The 22,869-nt window shown below is 44.2% G+C and overlaps 1 protein-coding gene across 1 annotated transcript in view; it reads right to left on the reverse strand.

The window, feature by feature from the left end:
• The window catches only part of TECTA (tectorin alpha), a 386,873-nt gene that overhangs the window by 343,928 nt on the left and 20,076 nt on the right, over positions 1-22,869 (reverse strand). The window contains exons 3-7 of the mRNA XM_078682151.1: positions 17,732-18,019; positions 14,277-14,414; positions 12,534-12,699; positions 7,625-8,037; positions 3,783-4,353 (exon numbers count right to left, since the gene is read on the reverse strand). Coding sequence (XP_078538277.1) covers positions 3,783-4,353; positions 7,625-8,037; positions 12,534-12,699; positions 14,277-14,414; positions 17,732-18,019 — 1,576 coding nt within the window. The remainder of the gene's footprint in view (positions 1-3,782; positions 4,354-7,624; positions 8,038-12,533; positions 12,700-14,276; positions 14,415-17,731; positions 18,020-22,869) is intronic.

Here is a 22,869-nt window from a genome sequence, read left to right on the forward strand (position 1 = left end):
GTTTGATGCAGAGTCAAGAAATTAGAGTGAACACGTTAAATATGAGCGATTAAATAACAGGGAATGCATAAAAACTGGGATGTATATTGTTATGAGCATCATAACCGAGGTGCTGAGTATTTGAATTAACGCTGTGTTTTTAAACAAATTTGTAGTGAATCCCTGATGAAGGGCGAAGATTATGCCCGAAATGCATCGGATACATTATCGAGGATGTTTTTAAATGTATTCATCGTGTTGCAGTAGAAAGGCCTGGATGGGCAATCTGCAATATTTGAAGTGTTCCAAATACATTGACTGTCACACATGTGATTGTGAATACTGGATTGAAATCGTTCTGAGCTACGGATAAACTGGACATTAAAAGAAATAAATTCACGTAAAAACAGAGTTACCCATTCTTTAAAGACTGAGGCTGTGCGTTCGATAGGAGCGGCAAGTCGCTACACTCATGATGATTGTTTGATGCGAGTGGTTAATGGGCAAAGCCACTATATCTGGATTGCACGCAAGAGGATTAAACTACATTAGATTCCAAAAGCAGTTGGATAAATAATGGTGTGCATTTCGTCACTCATGTGTGTAATTATACTAGTTTGGAGAATACCCTGATGTGAAGAGTATCACTCTACACAAAGGCTGAGTTGGGAGAGCAGCCCCAAAAAGACACTTGAAAAGAGAACCACCCCAACCCAGTTCTCAAAGCGTAGGCAGAGAAAACACCTTTCCTATCTGCTTCAACTGTATAACATTTGGGCCTACCAACTTGTTGTTACAGTTCCAAATTATCTATTACCAAGAAATTGAATATTCCACGGAGAACTCAGAAGTCAGCTGATGTAAAAAGCTGTTCCTCTGTCCTGCAGTGCTTAGAAATCAAGCTGCCTACGGAGAGAGTGAAGGAGCCTGCCAAAACTTGCAATAGGTGTGGCTGTCCTTCCACAGCTAGAAAGAGCTTGATCTCTGATGGTGTGTGGGTCCACCAGAGAAGGAGGCCTGTGAAGCATCATCTTTATGCCCTAACAAGTGTATGTGCAGTATCTCAGTGCTACTGGTTCCAGGCAGAAACGAAGACCTATGACTTGTTCCCAAGGTGGACTGTGCATCTGGAATGATAAGCTGTGCCTGAGATGGGTTTTTACACCATCACCAAATTGCCTGATATGGACTATGCAGCTGGAATCAGAAGCTGTGCCACATGTCTGAGAACTTTCAGCAGCTGCTTTCATGCAGCTGTGACCTATGACCTCTGGATGCCCACTTGGCATCTCACCTGAAGACCCAGAAGAGGGAAAATCATCTGCAGGACTGCACTGGCAGCCAGAGCCCCTTTTCAGGGGTTGGGAGTCTCCACTGTTGTCTGCTGCTGCTTCTGTGATTATGGCTTATGTCTCCAACTGGTCCATATCCCCCCAGAGTAAGGAGCAGGGGAAGAGGCCAGCTGTGGATTTCCTATGGCTGTCCTATATGGACTCTCATGACTGTTGTGATGAGACTACATAAAAAGGGGACTGTTAAAAGTAAATGAGTGCTATGACCTAATCAAGTGGCAATCTTCACCAGAGCCTTGGTATACGTCTCAGAGAAACTGGAACTCAAGAGGAGAGACCTGCTTAGAATTACTTAAAGAAAATACATTTAGGCTAGAGGGGGTGGGAGGAAGACCCAAGTTCCAGTGGACCACTGCCTACACCATGTGAAACGGCCTCCTCAATTCTTTTCATCTCGTTGTAAATCATCAGAGGTTTATAGCCCAGTCAGGACATGAGAAAGGCACATAGTTAAACTTCTGAAAAGGATATGATGATGAATTATTTTTGCAAAATAGAAGATAGATGTCAATACCTCCCTGTTTTGACATTCCCACCTACATATTAGTACTTCAACATATCACATATCATAACGACCCTAAAGGGACAAGATATCAAGAAGCTGGGTACTTGCCTAGGAAATTAGGCTCGAAAGATACTCAGGTCAGTCTTTTTCCATATATAGGGGGTTTAATGCAAGGTAAAGGTATGCAAATGTAATGATGTAGAAAGCCATGAAAAGACTGTGGCAAACATTTAAAGCTCATTAGCCATATGATGATGGTGAACATAGAAAGCTGCTATTGTCCTGTGACCCCTCTTTGATGCAGTTTCTGATGTCCTTTGATTATTATACAAGGGGGCAGATTCATCATTTAATCACGCAGCATAGTGCAGTAGTTGCAAATGCTGCGCTGTGTTATGCTGCGTGAAAAGGAGAGAGGAGAGAAATATGGCACTCTCCTCCCCTTTCCCTAACGCCAGCCCAGAAATCAGCTGCTGTGCACCACGGAGACACCTTTGCGCCATGGTGCAAGCACTTTAAGTCTAGCATAGCTTTTGTATTGGAAGGGTACCCATCCAGTACACAATACTATGCATAGGCTGACTTTAACGCTTTCCCTTCTCTTTATGTGTTTTGTAAAGTGCAGCACGAGTACAAAGTCGGAAAATGACGGAGAAATTAAAGCATTTTCTCCTTCCTTGCACCTACTTCAAAGGGTGCAGTTTTGTGACATTAAACCCTGTCTACTTTATATAGTAAATAATGTTTACCTTCAGAAACCTTGAGTGCTTGCATGGGAAGGCCCATGCTCCACCCATGGTACGCCTCCTTGACTCTAGGTAATGTAAAGCAGCAAATAACGTACTTTCATGTTATCGTGTAAATCTGGGAAAAAAAGGATTTGCGTCACTTTTGTCACTTTTGTGATGCAAAAACAGTGTAAAATCTTTTGCAAATCTCCCAAGAATCTAGAAAAGCCCATTTAAAAGCCGAGAATGTTCCCTAAGTGTTGGAACACCTAAGCATCGATAAAATGATTTAACCAAAACACTGAGCGGAATAAGGCAACATCCCAGGCTGTCACCCCGATGTATTGGATGCACTAGCAAACAATCAGTGGCGGCTCCTCTGTTATGGGGGAGGAGCATCACCCCACTGCTTTCTCGCAGTGCGAGAAGCAAAGACATAAAATGGTAATAACTTATAGTTATTACCATTTTATTTTTCCTTTGCCGGTGAGCGGGTGGGCGGGACTGCTCTGCTTACGGAGCAGGGCAGGAGAGGAGTGGTTTGTCCACTCCTGAGGGCACAATGACTGTTTGATAGGCCCTCTCGGGCCACCCAAACCAGTCATGCTCACTTTCCCCTTCTCCATGCAGGCTGCAAAGCAGTCTGCATGAAGAACTTGCCCACCTCTCCAGCCCCTGGCTGAGCGCCGTGTCACGACACTCAGACTAATCACAACGCTGCATTGCAGCGTTGTGATTGGCTTAGGGAAGGGAGCATGGCTGTCTGGTTCCTGTCGGAGGCATGAAAGCAGGAGCAGAGAAGACGTGGGACCCAGCCTCGAGGTAAGTTTTATTTTTAATTAAAACAATTTATTTCCCCCGTGCGACCCCCCTCAACCCGCAGCCCCCCACCTGTGAGCCATGCCAGCCGCAACTGCAAACAATGAATGCAAAAAAACAACTTTCTGTTGCCTAATTTGTTAAAACATTCTGCGTACAACTGGATGCTCTCAGAGCAAAAGGGAAGATCAGGAAGAGCAAAGCCAAACTAGACACATATTAAGATTTATCGGTCTGTACGTCACCCACAATAGGATTCTTATTAAGGAGATGATCGATACTTTCATGTCTTAAAAGACCGAAGAAAAGATTTTACAGAGTCATACTTTATGCTACATTTGTTTCCTATTAAGTCAATTTCTTGGCTATTTCAGAATTATTGTTTTCAGTCTGACTTACCACACCCTACTTGAGTCCGCCATTCTCCAACAGGAATTCCAAGAGCCTGGCACACCAAAGCATATGCCTGTATGGCTTGGCAAAGGCTGCTGGTATTGTCCCTGGAACTACACAGGTCAAACACACAACTGTGCACAAAGGCCATGGGATCCACCACAGCGCCACATTCCCACAATGGGCCGCTGGTCTTGTTGATAAATCCACAGAAATTAGATCCAAAGTAAAGAGATTCAGTGGAAGCATCACAGAAGCTGCAATTATCCATGCAGCCTGGTGAGCAGCGCCAGTCCGGGTGGTACACCCTCCAGCTTTCACCCAAGTCCACCACCGATACCGCCGGTCTGCCATCAGAACGCAGAATGTCATCCTGAGGGTTCTTGTTGTAGTTCCCACAAAGCCCACAAGTGGCATTGATGTAGGTCCCCGGAACAGAAATAGAGGCATAGTGCTCCCCATCGTAGGTTACTAAGAGGCCAAAGTCAGTCTCTACTGCTGTTGACAATCCACTTTGGTAAATTTTGATTGCTCCAAGCTCCAAGACAACAGGAAGGGAAGTCACCAAGTCGTTTACCTAGAAAGAAAGCAGAACAACAAGTTAGACAGACAAAATAAAATTAAGATACCAGTTCATGAAATAAAGGGTTTTGTATGTCTGGATATAAAAGGATTTTTTAAAACCTCGAAAGGATTAGATTATGACGTGTGTTCAATTCCCAATAATAGTAATAATGCTGATGAAAGGATGTACGTCGTTACAACGCGATGTTTTACATCGCAGTACTTTACGATGCATGTTTTACAACGCAAGTCGTTACCACGACTTGCGTTGTTGGGGGCTAGATAGTGAATAGTTTAATTTACTATTCCAACTCCAGTCCCCATGGATAGTAGGGAAGGAGTTGGATAGTAAATTAAACTATTTACTATCCTGGAGCGCCCCCCAGCGCAATTCGTTGTTACAACTTGCGTTGTAAAAGTTGCGTCGTAAGGGAACTGCGGTGTAACATCCGCGTTGTAAAGGATGTTCCCCATAATGATGATAACTTTGACCTTGGCATGGAGTCAAGTTGCCAAACTTCGCACTACTTGAACTTTATAAAGATTACACAGTTTGTAAGTGTGTCTGAATTTCAGTAATGTTAGAAGTTCAGTACAAAGGTGGGTTTTTGTATAGTTTTTGTTTTAAACAAATCTACCTTATGTATAGGAATTGTTTTAAATTCATTATACTTTTTCATCCTTTGTGAATTACACAAAGAATGCAGGGTTTTTTATCACGTTTTGCAACATCTCACACCTCTATTAACATTAAAGATGATTATAACACCTTGAATAACAACACAATAATAATAGTAACATAGAGGTGACCAACATGATAACAATGACATATATCCCACTTACTTCAAACAGAATTCTCTAACAGCACCTTCAGCATTGCCACCAAGTTGAGAAGATGAAAGTCTGCTTCAACCCGCTGCAATGCAGTCCCATGGACTACACCTAGACTTCGATAACAGTTGACATATACCCATCACTCTGAGAATATTTATTTTTTTATAACAAAAGGTGTTAATTCTAAGGGCCTAAGAATCCCACTCCCCCGAGTGGACCCGATGCTGTTCAACAATAGTCCTTATATAAGAACATATTTGACTACATTCACTTCTCAATACTCCTACATTAATATTTCACATCAATCATTCTGCCTGTCTTCATTTTCCATGACTTCTTGACTTGTAAGTATCTCTCCTAAGAGCTTGAACTTGCTTTTTCCTTTTAGGAGAGGTCTCTGTCTCATAAGCTTACCTACATTTCTCTGTGTAAAGGAAGGTTCACTGAAATAGTCAGAAATGGGGATAATGCTGCAAGAAATTAGAAAATCCTTGAAGCAGACACTTAATCAATTGATAAATTCCTCTGTACTTCTAGTGCTTACAGGAAAATTGAGATGGTCTTGCTAAAGGGAAAGGACGTGGCGCAACAGCCTGAGCTGCAGGTTTTGGTGCTAGGGAACGAGGTTTGAGTCTCTGCATCGGCTTAACATCCTGTGATTCTGGGCAAATCACTTCATCTCCCCGTGCCTACGAAAACATGAATGTGTCACTGTGTAATGTAACTAGTACTCATGTAAAGCACTTCAATACCTTCGGGACGAGTTTGCGCTATATAAAAGCGCAGAAAAAACACTACCACCACATGGGCGGTTGTGAGATGCGCTCCATAAGCGATTCATGGTTTTAATCCCAGTGACAACTGAGAAGTGTCATAGTGTACACGTGTGACAGCTGTTTATTGCCGCCAGTCTACTGTGGCAGGCACAGGGAGCAAGAGTGGATCATTTAAGAAAATGTCTTTAAATCAAGTATGATGTGCTATAAAAGATAGGCAGGGAAGGGCAGTCAGGATAAGTCTTGTGTTACAGCAAACAAATGATGGACAAAATGCTGACAATGCAAAAATTCTCCCCCAGTCAAAAGATCTGAGTTAAATCCTTCGTTCTTTTGCCCACTACGCCACCCCAATTTGGATTAGTCTTGTGACCACTATCCACCACCAAATTCAGTTTACATTTTTGGCTGTCCTGAGTAAAAAATCGTGTTTAAACAAATGGTTTCTTGAAAAGGGAACTTACAACAAAATGTTGTTATTCCTTGATTAAGTATTGACACCACTAAATGGTAGAGAGGTGTATTGTGTGCAAAGTACAGCATGACTTTGGGGCCTATTTGTCAAAATGTCATGCAACCCAGCAATCCACCTTGATGCGCTGCGTGGAAGGGCATGTATGTGCCATATTTAAAATTATATGGCGTATTCCTGCCTTTCCGTGAGCTGGCGCACAATGTGCTCCCTTCCGCCAACAAAGGCACCCTTTGACCATGATGCAAGGATGTTTGCACTGTAAGCAGGGTTTTTGTTGTGCAGGAAGGGATACAACAATTGTGAGAGGCATTTTCCTCTTTCTATTTGTGCTGCAGAAGGCAGCACACTTAGAAAGAGGAAAACATGAGGAGAAATAAAGATATTTCTCCTCATTATGCCTCCCTTTGGGAGGTATAGCATTGCAACGCATTCCCAGGTCCACCAGTAATGATAAATCGGGGAATGAACCAAAATCCATTGATGGATGATTGGTATACCAGCACTCCACCCATGGAATGCTTTCCTGGGGCAGAGCAACGCAATGCAGCGATTTGTGCTTTGCTGCGTTGTGTTACTCTAGAATTATCAAGCCACTCAAGGGCAAGCAAGGTGACCTTGCATGGCTTGATAAATCTGACTCTAGTGATGCATCGCCCTTGCGCTCCGTTGCATGGTGCAAGGGCCAACAGAGGGCCACATTTATCAACACTATGATAAATGTGGCCCTCTGTATCTTATAAAACCAGAACTAGATAAAAAGAAGGTGGGGGCGCTTCAGATGAGCATGATAAAGGGTGCAAATCACCTTGTATCTGTATCAGAATAATGGAGAGTTCAGCAGAGTTAATTCAAAGAAAAATCAGGAGACGTCAAAATATAACCAGATGTGAGATATACTTAAATATACACAAATGGAGTTCTGTACACCATTACACCAAGGATAGCTTTGAACAAATATGTAAGACATCAATGTAGATGATTATATACCAGTAGGGGCATTATATTTATCTCCAGCTTTGCACCTCTTCCGGCTTTGGACCTTAACAGTTATAAGAAACTGCAAGTATAGCAATCATTTCCGCTTTAGTCTACTAAGCCAAATCATTAGACTGGCAACTTAACTCAAGACTTCAGTACTAGAAATTCAAAAGTCATTCAAAACACAGTCACATGCTTTCCCACCACTGCATAAGGCTCACCTTGACCTTCCCAAAGCTGCCCTTAGGGATGACAATGCTATAGGAGTACACTTCCAATGAGATATCCTTCAACCAGGAAATCGACGAGCCTCCGCGGTTTTCATTTTTGGCCTCCACACTAAAGAATGGGAGGTTAGCAGTCTGCCAGCACTGACGAGCCAGCAAGTAAGAGCACGAGCCCTGGAAGTGAAAGAGAAGTCCATCGAAGGTGTGGTAATGTGGGTCTCCGAAGACCACACAGGTGCTACTCTCCACTGGCAGGCACTGGAAAAAGCGTTCCTTGGGTTCGCAAACTTCATATGGCCCACACACAGACTCCTGGCAGAAGACCTCATTGTTGAAATCCAAGCAACGGCACTTTGTGGAGCAATTGGCACTTTCAGAGAAGGTCTCACCTTGACGGAGAAACTGACCTATATAAAATAAGGATAACAATTAAAATGAGCAATTACCAGAGAACACAGGGTCAAGGAAACAACTCATCTGCATAGATATACGTTCACTCCTCATTAAGTAAATGGACAAGGACAGTGGACATAACATCAACAGGCCTATAGACTACCATTATCTACACTGGCGATCTCCAGAATCTCTTGAAGAATCTTTTAATCTCTTTGTGGGAACTAATTACACCTACAAAGCTCTCCACAACACTGGCCTTGCCTACCTGAACAGCGGCATTTACTTTCACCAACCTTCCAGAAACCTCCGCTCTGTCGGTCTCTTATTAGCACGCACACCACGCATACCCATAAACAGAGTGAGGAGCTGCACCTCCTAGTACCTGGCACCTAAAGTTTCAAACGACTTCCTACAACCCATCAGAGCCTCCTCCTCCTCTCTTCTTGACTTTCACAAGAAGCTGAAGGCCTTGCTTTTCAAATAGGCCCCCAGGACTAGGCTCAAAAACCTGTTACAGAGCACCTGGATACCCTCATGGGTGATTAGCGCACTATAAAAACACGGATACACAACAACATAACATGACAATTACTAAAGTGCAATTGCACATTGGCTAGAAGCACTTTCTATGAGGCTGCACTTTTTTCTTTGTAAATAAGTCCTGAGTCAAAAACGGAGTGTGCGCAAGCACAGGCATACGCTGGTAACATTAGTGCTGTACAACCTTTCCTTCCATTTATACCATTGAAACTAAAGTAGAGGCAATCACCTGCACCTTGTCATGGAGCACGTATTTCTGGCTCACATGTACACCACAACAAATTTCCTTTGTGAACTCAGTCATGCTCAGATTTTGCACAAGCAGATTGATAAGTGCTTTGTAAATAGGACTCTGTGTATTTCCCGTGTTTTCACATTCATCCAGCCTCATTCTCATCTTTCAGGACTCAGCACAATTAGTTGAATTCTTAAAGTGTGTAATTGAGAGAGGGTTAGATTTCAGCTTTTGATATGTTGGCTGTGGGATACTTTTTCTTACAGTCACAGCATGTGCAATGGAGAATCGGCTGAGGGGGAAATCAGTCGAGGTGAGCAGGCAGGAGGAGGAAGGCTGAGTGGCAATATAAATAATGCAGTAGCCATATTTCCCAGATAAGTCTAAACAATGAGGAGAGATGCCCTTGGAGTATGAGGTTTGTGAGGCCCAATTTGTGTAATTTCCAGAAGACCCGTCTGCAAAAGAAAAATGCCTCGATTACAGAGCCTCTGTAATTTACCATCAGTTTGCAAACACATCTTTGTGAAGTGGTCGCAATTACAAGTGGTGCAATGTTTATCACACCTGGGGCCGTATATGGCATTTTCATTGTTTGCACCCGACGCATCTTTTCAAAGGTGCACTGGGTACAATGAAAAGTCGGCCAATTACGTTGATTGCGCTGCCCCAGGGCAGCCGCGAACTCGTGCTGCTCTAGGGCAGTGCATTCATGTGAAAACACAGATCGACTGCTTGCAGCCGCTCTGTGTTTTCCCAGTGTAGGCGGCAACCCGTTTGCACTTTTGAAGGGGATTAGAGATCCACTATCAGGCGGGGTGGTCAGTGACTGCACTCGCCTGCGAGGGGATGTCTGGGGGCCTTTCTCCCCTCCAGAGCAGCCACGGTCCGTGCAGGTAACAGCGGTGGAGCGTGAGGCCGTCTAAGGGGGGATTTCGAGGGACAATGCCTAAGGAAAATTAATTTTTATTTAATTATTTTCCTATGCATCGTCCCTTGACATACCCCCTTACCGGGCCCCACCGCCCTACCGCTGTTACCTGCAAGGACCACAGCTGCTCCAGAGGGCTGCTCTGAGGGGACAAACTCAGAGTGCGCCGGTAACACACTGTGAATGTGCCCCTGAGAGTCTGTTTGACTCTGCACCTGCGTCTGTAATATGGAGCGTGCGCAGAGGCAAAGGAATTCCCCGAATTTGCATGGGACACGGCACTATGCAAATCAGGGAACACCCCCTGAAGGTAGCACTGGCGGTTTAAGTGCGCCAGCGCTATCGCTATCACCCAAGGGGAAGCACAAGTGTTAGTGCCCCCTTCTGTAATACCAAAGTGTGCCAGGGGCACGCAAAGCGGGTACAAACACCTGTTGCGACCCCAGAGCACTTACTGTTATACAGCCCCTGGTAATATTAAAAACGGACCTTCAGATTTTTCCCCAAAAACATTTTGTCTCGGGAAACCTACCAAAATGTAATAGAGGAAAAGGTTTAGTAAATATAAGGACATACAGAGTTTGGTCAGGGCCGGACTGGCTACCGGGCGTTTTTTGCTTGGGTAGCAGCGTGGGCTCCAGGTGCATAGCTATGGGGCTGATTTTGTTGCTAGTGAGCGCCCGGCACTTCTAAATGAACAATGCAAAACAAATAGCTTTAAAGTATTGTTTCTTAAGGAAAGCCCGGTAGCCAGTCTGGCCCTGAGTGTGGTGCAGATAGGGTTCAAATCTAGATATTTCGCCACATTTTGAAGTGCTTAACTTGTTATAGTCAAAATGTTATCGCCCCATACATTTTGACATCTTGCGTATCATTACTTATCAAGTCCAAAAAATGTTATCTAACCATCTGAGCACTCATAATCAAGCTCTGATTGTCAACAGAAGGGCTCCTCCCACTCAGATCAGAAAATGACTGTTCTATTGTTTATAGTAATGCTCTATGGATGGTAGAAGCAAACGTTTGATTCATAGAATGTGTGATAAATGCATGAGAAGTAGTCCAACGCCTACTCGTCTTAGACATCTACACTTTTTTTAACTATTGACAAAAGTGCTAGACTTTTGTCAATTGTTAAAAGGACAATTCTGATAATTGTGTTGCGATGTAACTGGCAAATACCCAGTTACATGCAGAGTCCACCTGTATCTCTCATTTTGAAATTGGAAGTTTTTTTGTCTTTACTTACAGCAGCTTAGCTTTTAATTTGAAAATGTCCTTGTAAAAACAGTTTTTCTGACAAAAAGTCATCTGCTAAAGGTTTTCCCGCAGGATTTTGTGCTGACAGAAAAATGTTTGCAAAAGTGATAACATTTGTGAAGTTGTCACCCTTTGCGAAACGTCACTTGCTAAAAGAGTGCTTTCGCTTCCCTTTTTAAAAAGTCCATTCTCGATACATTTATGTCTCTCGAACATATTCAATGATCACAGAAATGTTTTGTCCTGTTCAGGTCCCAAAAGTGTGATTTATGTTGTCATGTGTCTGTGGAATTATGATTGTAAGAATATTGATTTGTCATAGAAAATAAGCATGCACAGGTAGTCAGTGGGAGCACATTGTGCCTGAAATTAGACATGTAGGTTGTAAAAAGAATATTTCCAAGGATTTAGATAACAAAAAATCAGTCATACAATCGTGCTTTTTCTGGTCTTGCTCCAAGAATTTGGAAAGCCCTTCCTCCTGAGATCAGATCCAACCCATCTACTGCCTCTTTCAAAAAACATGTCAAATGGCTACTCCTGAATGACCATCTACGGCATTAGCCCTGATACCATCTCAATCTACTCCTGTCTCCTGTTCTGATACTCTTACATACCCTTTTGTTCAAATTGTATTATGTTCCTTCTCACGTGTCCTTTTGATCTATTGCTCTGCTGAAACTTTACAGGTCCCACTAGATTGGCTGACTCCCTGTGCCCCCCCCCCCCTTGACCTTGTATGTGCCTCCCTTGGACTTTCTGGGCCTCATTTATGAGGTTTTGCAGTAGGGCAACGCAGCAGGCCTTCCTGCAGCGCTTCCCTGCGACAAAAGAAAAGGGCAGGAATGCGCCACATCTATAAGATACAGTGCATTCCTGTCCTTTTCCCCTGCGCCGGAGCACAATGGGCTGCCGTGCACCAATGCAGGCACCTTTGCACCATGGTGCGAGGGTGCCTGTGAAGGGGGGATGATTATTTTAGTACAGGAAGGAAAACCTTCCTGTACAAAAATAATCACAAGAGGCTTTTTCCTCTTTCAATGTGTGCTGCATAATGCAGCACACATAGAAAAAGGAAAAACGAGGAGAAGTAAAGATATTTCTCCTCATTACGCCTCCCTTACGCCTCCCCTGAGCAGTCATTAGCTTTTGGCACTGCATCAGATTTACAATTTCTCATAAATCTGGGGAAGTGTCAAAAGGCCATGGATATTGCTGGGAACGCCCCCAGCAACACCCATTGCACGCCTCTTTAACGCCGAATACTGCATTAAAGGGACTGATATTTATCAGGCAGCATTAAGCAAAAAAAAAGTGGCTTAGTGCTACCTGATAAATATCACGCAGGCTTCTGCGCCACGGAACGTCACAAAAAGTGACGTTCCGGAGGCGCAAGGAGTCTCATAAACGAGGCCCTGTGATTGTTGTTACTTCATTTGTTACTTCTATGCCACTTTGTACAGCGCTCTGATACCTGGATGGGTCATGTTCGCGCTTTATAAACTTTTCAAACAAGCAATTGAGAGTGGTAGGGAACGTACCTCTCAGACTACATCCATTGGCTGGATCAATTTCTTTTCCATCTATTTTGAACATCCATCGACCGGGAAAATTGACATTCGTGGTATCTTTGATGTTGATGATTTCTAATGATCTAGATCCTGGAATACTGAAATAATTGGTGCTATTTCCTCCATTGAAACCAGCCTGAAAAGACAAAAACAAGGAGAGGTGTATTGTTTCCTGGCTTCTTTAAGACAACAGGATATTAGAGTAAGTTGGATGATGTCTAATTCGGTTTAGTAAGAACACTAATCGAAAATGAAGATGGGATGGGCACTCGAGACTGAAAGAAATTGCTGGCAGTGCTTAATTTATGCAGGTGGCTGGGGGTGGTGGACACCCCCATTCATTCTAAGGGACCAGGACTTATTTACATCTTCACATTTTTGACAATGGCTTATTTTCCATCATCAGACTTGAACCAGAGCTAAAGAGAGCAAGGCAGAAAAGGGAAAAATGGGCATGGAGAAAATGATCAGAAGCAGAGATAAAAGAAGAAAGTAGGGATCGTTGGGTGATCCTCCTAAAAAACCTTTGGACTCTGCATGGATTGATTGAGTTGTTGATTGATGGATTTTCGATTGATTTTGCTTGTTGAAATCGTAGTTTGGCGAACCAGAAGCTCAATCCGATGACATTGATATAAAAATTGGTTCTACTAGCGGACCACACTGGATTTTTCTTTTCCTGGTGCAGTACCTGCCTGTCCTCCAAAGAAGTGATAAAAACAGAGGAACTTTGGGAATCAAAGATAGTTGTTGCTCTGGCTGTTTGTCAAGGATTTCGATGGATTGGAGCTACTGTAAATGCAAGTAGGCAGTGGAAAAAACAGCAGAGAAAGAAAGAAAGAGGAGTGCAGGCAGATCATGACCCCTGGTGTATTCTCAGCAGATCTCACCACAAAGAGCTCTTGTGTTTAGGAGCTACCAATTATTTGTTCCATGTTGCATGTTTTTTTTTACCTTGAAGTCTTTCCCCAAACAGCATATCAACAATGTGTCAGGCCCATTTCATTACGGGTATGACTATTGAAGGCTGAAGTATTTTAATGCATATGGGAAATTTACTGTATAAAAACAGTATTATTTGACTTACCATCACCATTTTCCCTGCTTGTTTAGAATGGGTATAACTATCTCCTTGATCAAAAAGATACATTGAGTCCTCCTGAGCACACTTAATAAAATGTACGATGGTTGTAATGTTTAACATGATATGTTCACCAAATTTGGAGAAAGTGTAGGAAGTTGGCCTACTCAAACGTTGTACACTTTGAAGAGTAAAATTAACTTCCCTGCCCATGGAAATGGACAAATTAGTAAAAAAAATAATTACATCCATGGGTTTCCAGATCTGCAAGAGGGCTGGCTCTATGCCAGATTTTTATGAAATGTGACTAAGATTCATGCGCATAGAATAATATACTTCACTTAAATGATGCCCCCCTTCCCTGCAGCATGTGGTGTGGGGCCCAGGAGTCTCCCAGATCACACAAATATTCATTGACCTTGGGCTCAGTGGGGCCCCGGAAGGGTTGGGGGGCCCCTGTGCCGAAGAGGCTGCTGGGCCTGCTTCACACCCCTGGACAATCCAGCACTAATTGACATGCTAAGATGGAAGTCTGGGGTGGCCCCGTGACCCTTAATTTACACACAGGTCTGTTCAGGTGGTGCATTAACCCACTGAGAGATGACACTTTGTTCTTTTAAGTCAGAGCTTACCTGTGCCATGACACCCCCAAGGCCTGTCAGGGGGTCTCCCCCACTCGCCGTACCGGTGGTCCAACTGATTTCGGCGTAATTGAACATGGCAAACGACAAAGTCCCGTCTGAGACCAGGAGCGCCTGGAAAGTGTTCACCTGTGGGAACAAAAATAAAAGTCCGGTCTGAATTCTTCTCCGACTCCCATCTCAGGTTTCCCTCCCTCTGTTCTGTGTCTCCCTTCCAACAGGTAACTTTAGCGCCACAAGGAGTAATGTAGTACACGTGAACTGTGCGAGCCCAGATGCCCCGGTCCCACCGAAACAAGCGCATTCCTTGAGACGGCGCATAATGAGGACATTGTGTGAGGTTACGGTCTGCCCTTGCTGGCGAGGCATGGAAACTGCGTCAAGCGTGAATCCCTGTTACAGCTAGACATGGCGTGGAAGCCTTGGAATCGGGGCCAAGGGGATTAGTAAACAAGCTTATCGGGAGAAATAACTCTAGGGCCATCCACCCAGCGTTGGCAAATACACTGCACCGCAGACAGATTGTGTACTTGGGAATGCAGCGTCCGTTTTAATCATTGGGGCATTTATAAATGCTGTTTATTGACATTTCTCGAACAAATACTGTTTATCATACTAAAGCCAGCCCTACTGGCTTTATCAGTACTGTGTGAATCGTGTGAGGTTACCTCTGCACGTGCTATGTCAGGCACTGGAATATTTCAGTGTACACAGTTTCCAGTCAGTAGCCTAGGTACCAATGCATGACTCTTCTTGTGTAGGGCTGGCTGGCCAGCAAAGGGCGCACTTCCTGAGTGACAGGAATAGCTGCCATCACTTATCACTTTAATAGTTGTTCGGTCTATCAGAAGCCAAATAACGGAACCGGGTAGAAAGGTTTACGTGTTCTGATTTGCTCGCATCCAACAGAGGAAGGGAGGAGTAAATAAATATAGCACATCCATTGGACTGCTGCGAGCATGTCAGCCAACCAGGTTGTTTGGTATGGAGTCTGCAGCCATTACAGGCCCCAGCTGAAACGTTCTCTTTCTCCCAATAGGCAAATGACTGGAGAGGGGCAATATTGTGAGGGAGAGTTGACATTTCTCGCTTAGAAACGTGTTAATGGCACTACAGACCTGAAAGTTAGTCAAAGTGTGATTTATTTATTGGAAGGGGTGGTGATTAAGGATATTGAAAAGGGCATAGGCCTTTGGCAGTGGTGTAATGCAAACTGTGATGGGGACCCCCTGCAGAATGTGAAGACGGGGCCCCCATACTCTCACAAATATTCATTGGTCCTTTTTTCCGTGCAGATTTATATAGCGCAAACTCGACCCAAAGGTATTGGAGCATCTTACATGAGCAACAGTTACGTTACACAAGGACACATGTCTTGGGCTGAATGCCCACCCCCTGAATTTCTGAGGCATCCCGGACCACAGTGGTTGCAGGGGCCTGTAGTCTGCCCCTGGCCTATGGCCCTAATGTACTCGTCATTTAATATGGTTGCTGAAGCAAAGTGATCGAGGATTTAATTGTGAGTCACAGCATGTTGTTTGGCTTGCTCAGCGTGTGATCCAACCAGTAGGTGAGTAGCTAATATTTGTGTTTCATCATATGAGGAGGCAAACATGCATGAGCAGGGCATTAACACAGGAGCGCAATGCCCATGGGGGTAATAAGGGTTCCGCACATTACTTATTTCCTCCACCCTCAATCCATGATTAATGTCATATTAGCAATAGTTTAACTTATATCTGAAAACCTACGCCACCGCCAATAACATGCAGAGTTACTTCAAGTGTCTGGGAATGCACCCTGCATTCAGGCAACTCACTAATCATTCTCGCCCTTCACTCTCACGCTGCACTCACAGTGATCGCAATGCACTCACACGGATCACAATGCAGTCACACCATTCACCCACTCACCCTGCACTCACAGTGATCACTCTACACTCACAATGCACTTGTGCTGTTCACCCTGTACCTCACCCTGCAGTCACACAAACACAATACTCACCCTGCACTCATGTGATACTTCACTCACCTGTCCCCCTCACAGTTCAATCTGCAATCTCATTCAAACAAGCCAATCATTAACCATGCATTCATTAGTCCCACTCCGCACTTACATCTGAACCCAAATTCATATGGTCACCTTACTCATCCTGCAGTCACTCCTCTTACCCTACTCTAACACTGTCGCATCGTTCACTGTGTACTTACATGGCCACTCCTGCCACCCATGCAGCATAGAGGGTTCATTTGCCTGCAACAAAGAATGTGTACCATGCAGATCACAGAACTGAGTGTGAGTAAACTATGCGTAGCGCTATAAAAAATGAAATGTTTGTCAGAAAGGTGCTATAGAGAGATGAGGTGCATTGCTGGTGAGTGGTAGTGAGGGAATTCAAGGAGAAGGAGGAAATGGGTGAGGGGTGCCAAAGAAGACTGCTTTACCGTGTGTGACCTGTGCTAGGGCCAGCCCTGGGCCTGGCTGAGAGTGTTAGCCCCCCTTCCCCGAAGTTTGGGTCTAGTTGCGCCCCTGCATTAACCCAATCGTAATGAGCTGCAGGCTTAGAGAAGATATGTATGCTCTGAACTAGATGTTCGGTACATAAGGTAATCACATTTTTTAGAAGATTCTGCCCTGTGGCAAGAGTCCCTGTGAGGAGAAAGAATGGAAGCTAAGGGTGTGCCCTTGGAGTTCAGGGCCTCAGGTACAGGTGTGTGCCCATAGCAGGCCCACCCTTCCTGTTTCTGTGAATATACCGTCCATTATTCATAATATTCGCAGTGAATGAGACGGTTTTCGATTGCAAATTGCTTGGAAGGCACATCGTGCAAAAATGTTGTACAATATAGTAGTAAGGGGCTCATTTAAGCTTTGTGCCAAATTTGAAGTATCCCTCATTGAGGGAGGACATTTTCTCTCAAAACGGCTCCTGCCTGCATGACGGCATCCGCTTTGGGAATGTACAAATATGAAAACATGTCTGCCATGCCAGGGTGCCATGGTGGAATTATAGTCAAGTATGGTAGTCCAGAAGTTGTACCCACAAAGTGGATCACATTTCCAGGAATGACGAAACAAATGTCCCTGATGCACTGGGAGTTTAACTACGAGTTAAAAATGTACCTTACACTTTGATTTTATATGTCTTGCCCATGTCCAATCAGACAATAGATGATCTCAAGTGACAATATACCCCTACTAGAAGGAGGTGACAAAGCTTGCAACTGTTCAGATCCTGTTGTGTGCACACGAAGACTGATTAATTTGCTGAAGGGTGAAATGATAACAAAGGTACCATCCAAACATTCGCTGTCATGTGAAGCTCGCAGGTGTGATATTAAAAGAATGTTATTGAAATCTTCACAAAGTGAACTTTATATATAATTTAGTGCAGAGTGACATGGATTGTGGCCCTAGAACTTCAAAGAAATAATATGCGGCCTTACTGGGGTGGTGCTGCTGCCACCGTAGAACGTGACCTCATCCCAGGTTACCACAAACACCCAGGTGGCTGAGAAAGATGGCAGGTTCCGGAAGTTCTTCCTGATGGCTTTGGTGGCGTTCCTCAGGATCTCGGGGTCGCTGGTCTCGCGGTAATAGATCTCCCCTCTGATTCCGTTGTGTACGTCAGCCCAAAATGGCGCAATGAATGCCCGGCCGTCTGAGAGCGGGAAGGCCTCGGGCGTGAACTGGCTCACCAGGACGTTGAAGGAAATCACACCATTGTTGTTCACCTATAGAACAAAAGGTACACAACACTAAAATGGATTGTAAAACAGTATGTAGGTTAGCAACAACTATCCATCCTTTTAATTTCAATGAGTTCTAAAATGGGTGAAATATGTCTGTGATCGTTGAGCGCATTTGATGGATGTGTGACTCGACAGATGCATATTTGTCACTGTTCGTTGAGGTAATAATAGCAATCCGAGATTTTGCTTACAAATTCTGAGGTGAAAATATGTTACCAATGATACATTTGTACAACTTTTATTGCCAGGTCCATGAGACCAACCAGATAGCATCTTAGAAAAAAAAAAGACTGAAAACAGCCATCCCAATCATCATAAAACTACCTGGTCTCACAACTAAGTGGTGGCTCTTCTCATGGAATAGAGATCTCTGCGTAGAAGAAGGAGATTTATAAATATGGCTTCAGTAATCCACCTTGGCAGCACAGGTGATCACCTCCACTCCCCTAGCAGACTTCAGGCCACCCGCCAAACTGTAACTCCAACTGCAAGTCTTTTTTTAGGGGGGAGCCTGCTGCGAAAGCACATGCATCTTGCTTGCAAGACGGTTTTTAACAAAAAGGGCTTGGAGTACACCCATTGCGTGCCAATTGTTCACTTGTGTAGCATTCTTCTTTACAGCCTCGTAATTCGTCAAGGGAGGCCTAACATTATTTCTGTTCCTCTCAGTGGAACAGATACCAAGCACTGATTGATTCAACTTAATCAGCGCTCGGTCGCTGCTCTAAGGTGACTGAGGTACTATTATGTTCTTTTTTACTATTTGTGCCCTGCCAACAGAATGTGTGTGATTTTAAAAAACGCGCCGAGCAGGACAAATAAAATTCAAAAGATTTATTTTCTTTAGTTAACTTTCTTTTATTTTTCCAAGTCATTTTTTCTCACTTTACACTCATGTTTTCTTTTGATTTTGCTTGTGGGCTCTTCTTTCAAAAGATGAGGATTATTTTACTGCAAAACAAAGTTGTTTCTGTCTTATGTGCAATTTCTAATTTCTGAAAGGATGCTTTAATACATAACCGTGCAGTACACCTCAAACCACCCAACCCCAATTCGCCCCACTCCAAACCAGGCCAATCCACCTCACCTCACCCCACACCAATCTGCTCCACTCAATCCAATCAACTCCAGAAAAATCCAATCCACCCTACCCCACGCCAATCCAAACCACTCACCCCAATCCAATCAACCCCAATCCACTGCACTCCAATTCTCCCAAACCACCCCACGCCAATCTGCCCAGCTACAATTCGCCCCACGACAATCCAAAACTATCTGCCCTCCACCATTTCAAAAAACGTGCCCCACTCTAATCTTCTGCACTCTAATCTGCCCTACTCCAATCCAGAACAATCTGCCCCACTCCAATTCAAAACAATCTGCCCTACTTGAAATCAATCTGTCCCACTCCAATTCAAAACACTCTGCCACACTCCAATCCGAAACAATCTGCCTCACTCCAGTCTGCCCCACTCCAATCTAAAACTATCTCCCCAATGCCAATGTCCTCCCACTCCAGTCGGCCCCACTCCCAATTCAAAACAGTCTGCCACACTCCAATCTAAAACAATCTGCCTCACTCCATCTGCCCCACTCCAATCCAAAACAAGCCGCCCACTATTATCCATCCCACTCCAATCCAATCCACCTCACCTCACCTCACCCCAATCCAACCCACCCCGGTCCAAACCACCACACTCCCATTCAATCCATCACTCACCAATCCAATCCACCCCATTCCAGCCAAATCCAATCTACCCCATCCCAATCCGGTTCACCGTAACCCAATCCAATCCACCTCAATCTAATCCACCCCAATCCAATCCACCCCACTCAATTCATTCAATCTACCTCACTCCAATCCAACCCACCCAACGGCAGTCAAATCTAATCCACTCCAATACACCCTACCCACCCATGTCAATCCAATCCACCCCACTCAAATCCAATCCCTCTCATTCCATTCCACCCAATCCAACCCCACTCCACCCAACCTCACTCCACCCCACTCCAATCCACCCCACTCCAGTCTACCCCCCTAATCCAATCCACCCACCCCACCCATTTCAATCCACCCACTCCAATCTAATCCACCCCATCCAGTTCACCCAACTGCAATCCACCCCACACCACTGCAGTACAATCCTCCCACTCTACTCAAATCCACACCACTCTACCCTTGTCCAATCCACCCCACCCCAGTTCAGGCCACACCACTTAATCCAATCTACCCACCACACTCCAATCCACCCACTTAAATCCTATCCAATCCACTCCCTTCAACCCAATCCACCACCTCCACTCCAGTCCATCCCACTCCAATCCACCCCACTCCAATCCACCCCACTCCAATCCACCCATCCCAAACCAATAAAATCCACCTCAACCCATTTCAATCCACCCCATCCAGTCCACCCACCCCAATCCACCCCAACCAGTCCACCCACTCCAATCAACTCCACTCAATCCAAACTACTCTATCCCATTCTACTCCAATGCAATCCACCGCTACTTTTTTTTTCACAGAGTTTTATAAAGCATGAACTTGACCCAAAGGTATCGGGTATCAGAGCACATTACATAGCACTAATTGCGTTACATGAGGACACATTCTTTTTTGTTAGGCACAGGGAGATTGAGTGATTTGCCCAGAATCACAGGATGTTCAGTGTTGTTGCCGAGACTCGAACCCAGTTCTCCAGATTCGAGGTCGAACACCCTAGCCATTAGGCCAACTCCTCTCCCCTTAATCCACTCCAACCCACTCAACCTATTCCACCCCACTCCACGCCACTCCACTCTATGCCACTCCACTCTATGCCACTCCACTCTAAGACACTGCACTCTGTGACACTGCACTCTTTGACACTCTCTGCCACCAAACCACTGAAGTCTACTCCCCTCTACTCAACTCTACGACACTCTATAAAACTCTACTTCCCCTACTCTACTCTACAACACGCTTCACCAACAAATTCAGTCTACAACACTCTACTCCCCCACTTCACTCTAGGACACAATATTCCACTAACTTTTAGCCATGCTGAACAGCAGCCACACTTGTGAACAACATGGCATAAACACATTGTCAAAGCCAATAGCTCTTGTATAGGCGAGACCCATTAGCTTTGACAATGCACGCTTCTATTTGTACCTGCATTGTTAGCCCCAGTGAGCACACCCTTCCTGCGAGGAAGAAGTGCAGACAAACTCACCTTTCTGATGTGAGGTTTACTCCTGTGACTTCTACAGCCATGTATGGGGGGGTGGAAACCTACTGCGAGTCACTGAAATGTTAACATTCTCACTAAGATATTTAATTATGTATTTATGTATTTACTTATTTGCTTATTTATTTATGGTAAGTCTGATGCTACATGTTCATTCAGTGCTTTTGGATTGGCGTTTTCACACAGTGTGGTTCTGTTACCCACTGAGAAAAGGAACAAAAGTAAATGAAAGATAAAGCTAGTGCACACTGGGAATGCTTGCTTTTTTATGGTCTGCTCATGCTTTTATCCAGTGGGAGCTATTAAATATAGTTCTTCAATCCTCTATCTCCACCTCCTTATCTAAATTCAGGATAGTACTTTTGAGTCTGTAACATCCCAGCGAGTCCTAGATAGCCAGCCAAAAGTTAAAATCTTCCCAGGTATTTTTGCCCAAATTATCTTACCTACACTGATGTTTATCCTTGATTGGAATGGTGGCAGATTACTTTGACCAAACCCAATTTCGCCTATTGCAAAAATGCAGAGACTTCTGAGAAAACTTGCTATTCTTTACACCATCTTGGTGTCCTTCACTCTAAGTACAACTCAGAACCCTCGAGGAATTCAAAATCTTTGGCAGGGTGAGTGAAATCAGGATTCCATCTCTCAAAGATGCATCATGATAGAGCAGCTATGGCATTGAACACCTTTATAAAAAAGGACCCCACATGTCTCTGAAATTACATACCTCTAGAGGAGGTTGGGGACTATTTACAGGAGAATCCTTCATCTGTAGAATTGTCAAGATTCTTGCCATAGTAGCACAGATTTCTGAGAAGGGGCAAAGGATGTTAGAATATTGGGCACCCGACTCAAGAATTTGGCCACTGGAATGAATCTTTGTGATTTATTCAGAGAGTCTTTGTCCCATTCCTTCAGACTTTTGTCCAGGAATTTGTGAGAAAACCCTTAAACCAATACTAATTTGATTGAGGTCCCTATAGATTTGAGAACTTTGCCTGATTACATTGATGTCCTGGTTCCCTGAGTTCAACTATAAACCCATGCATCTTCACGATGTACGCATGTCCCACTACTGATGACCATGGTTTGATTTTGTTTTGGAAAGTGTGTTTGACCAGTGTTCTGCAAGCAGCTTGTTCAGAAATTCGATCCAGTCATGGAGAATGTTTCAGTGAACAAGATAGGAGCTTTGAAGCTGTAAGAAATTGTTTATTTAGAGGGGATAAAGCAGCCATGTCTCCATTTCTTTTTCTCTAGTCCATTCTTTCGTATAACACCAGTCTATCAATTTCCAATTTAAATGGAGTTGCTAATCACCATCCGCCCAGTTTCTCCTGTCGCTGCATAAAACAAAGAACACTAGAAAATAGAGAAAAGCAGTCTAGCAAAAGCAAAGGAGAAGTGGAATCAAGTGCCTGACAAAGGACCATTGCCTCTGGGATCGCACTCAGCATTCTTACAATTCTGTTTCTGTAGAGCATGGGTACTCACAAACATTTTCCCGGGGACCACGAAGTTTGGTCTTTGATGTGACCAAGGGCCGCACTGATGCCAGCGGGGGAGGAGGTGTAAAGTGGGTGTAGGAGAAGCAAAGCA

The sequence above is a fragment of the Lissotriton helveticus genome, chromosome 3_1 (assembly GCF_964261635.1).
Source record: "Lissotriton helveticus chromosome 3_1, aLisHel1.1, whole genome shotgun sequence".
In the NCBI taxonomy this organism is placed as follows: domain Eukaryota; kingdom Metazoa; phylum Chordata; class Amphibia; order Caudata; family Salamandridae; genus Lissotriton; species Lissotriton helveticus.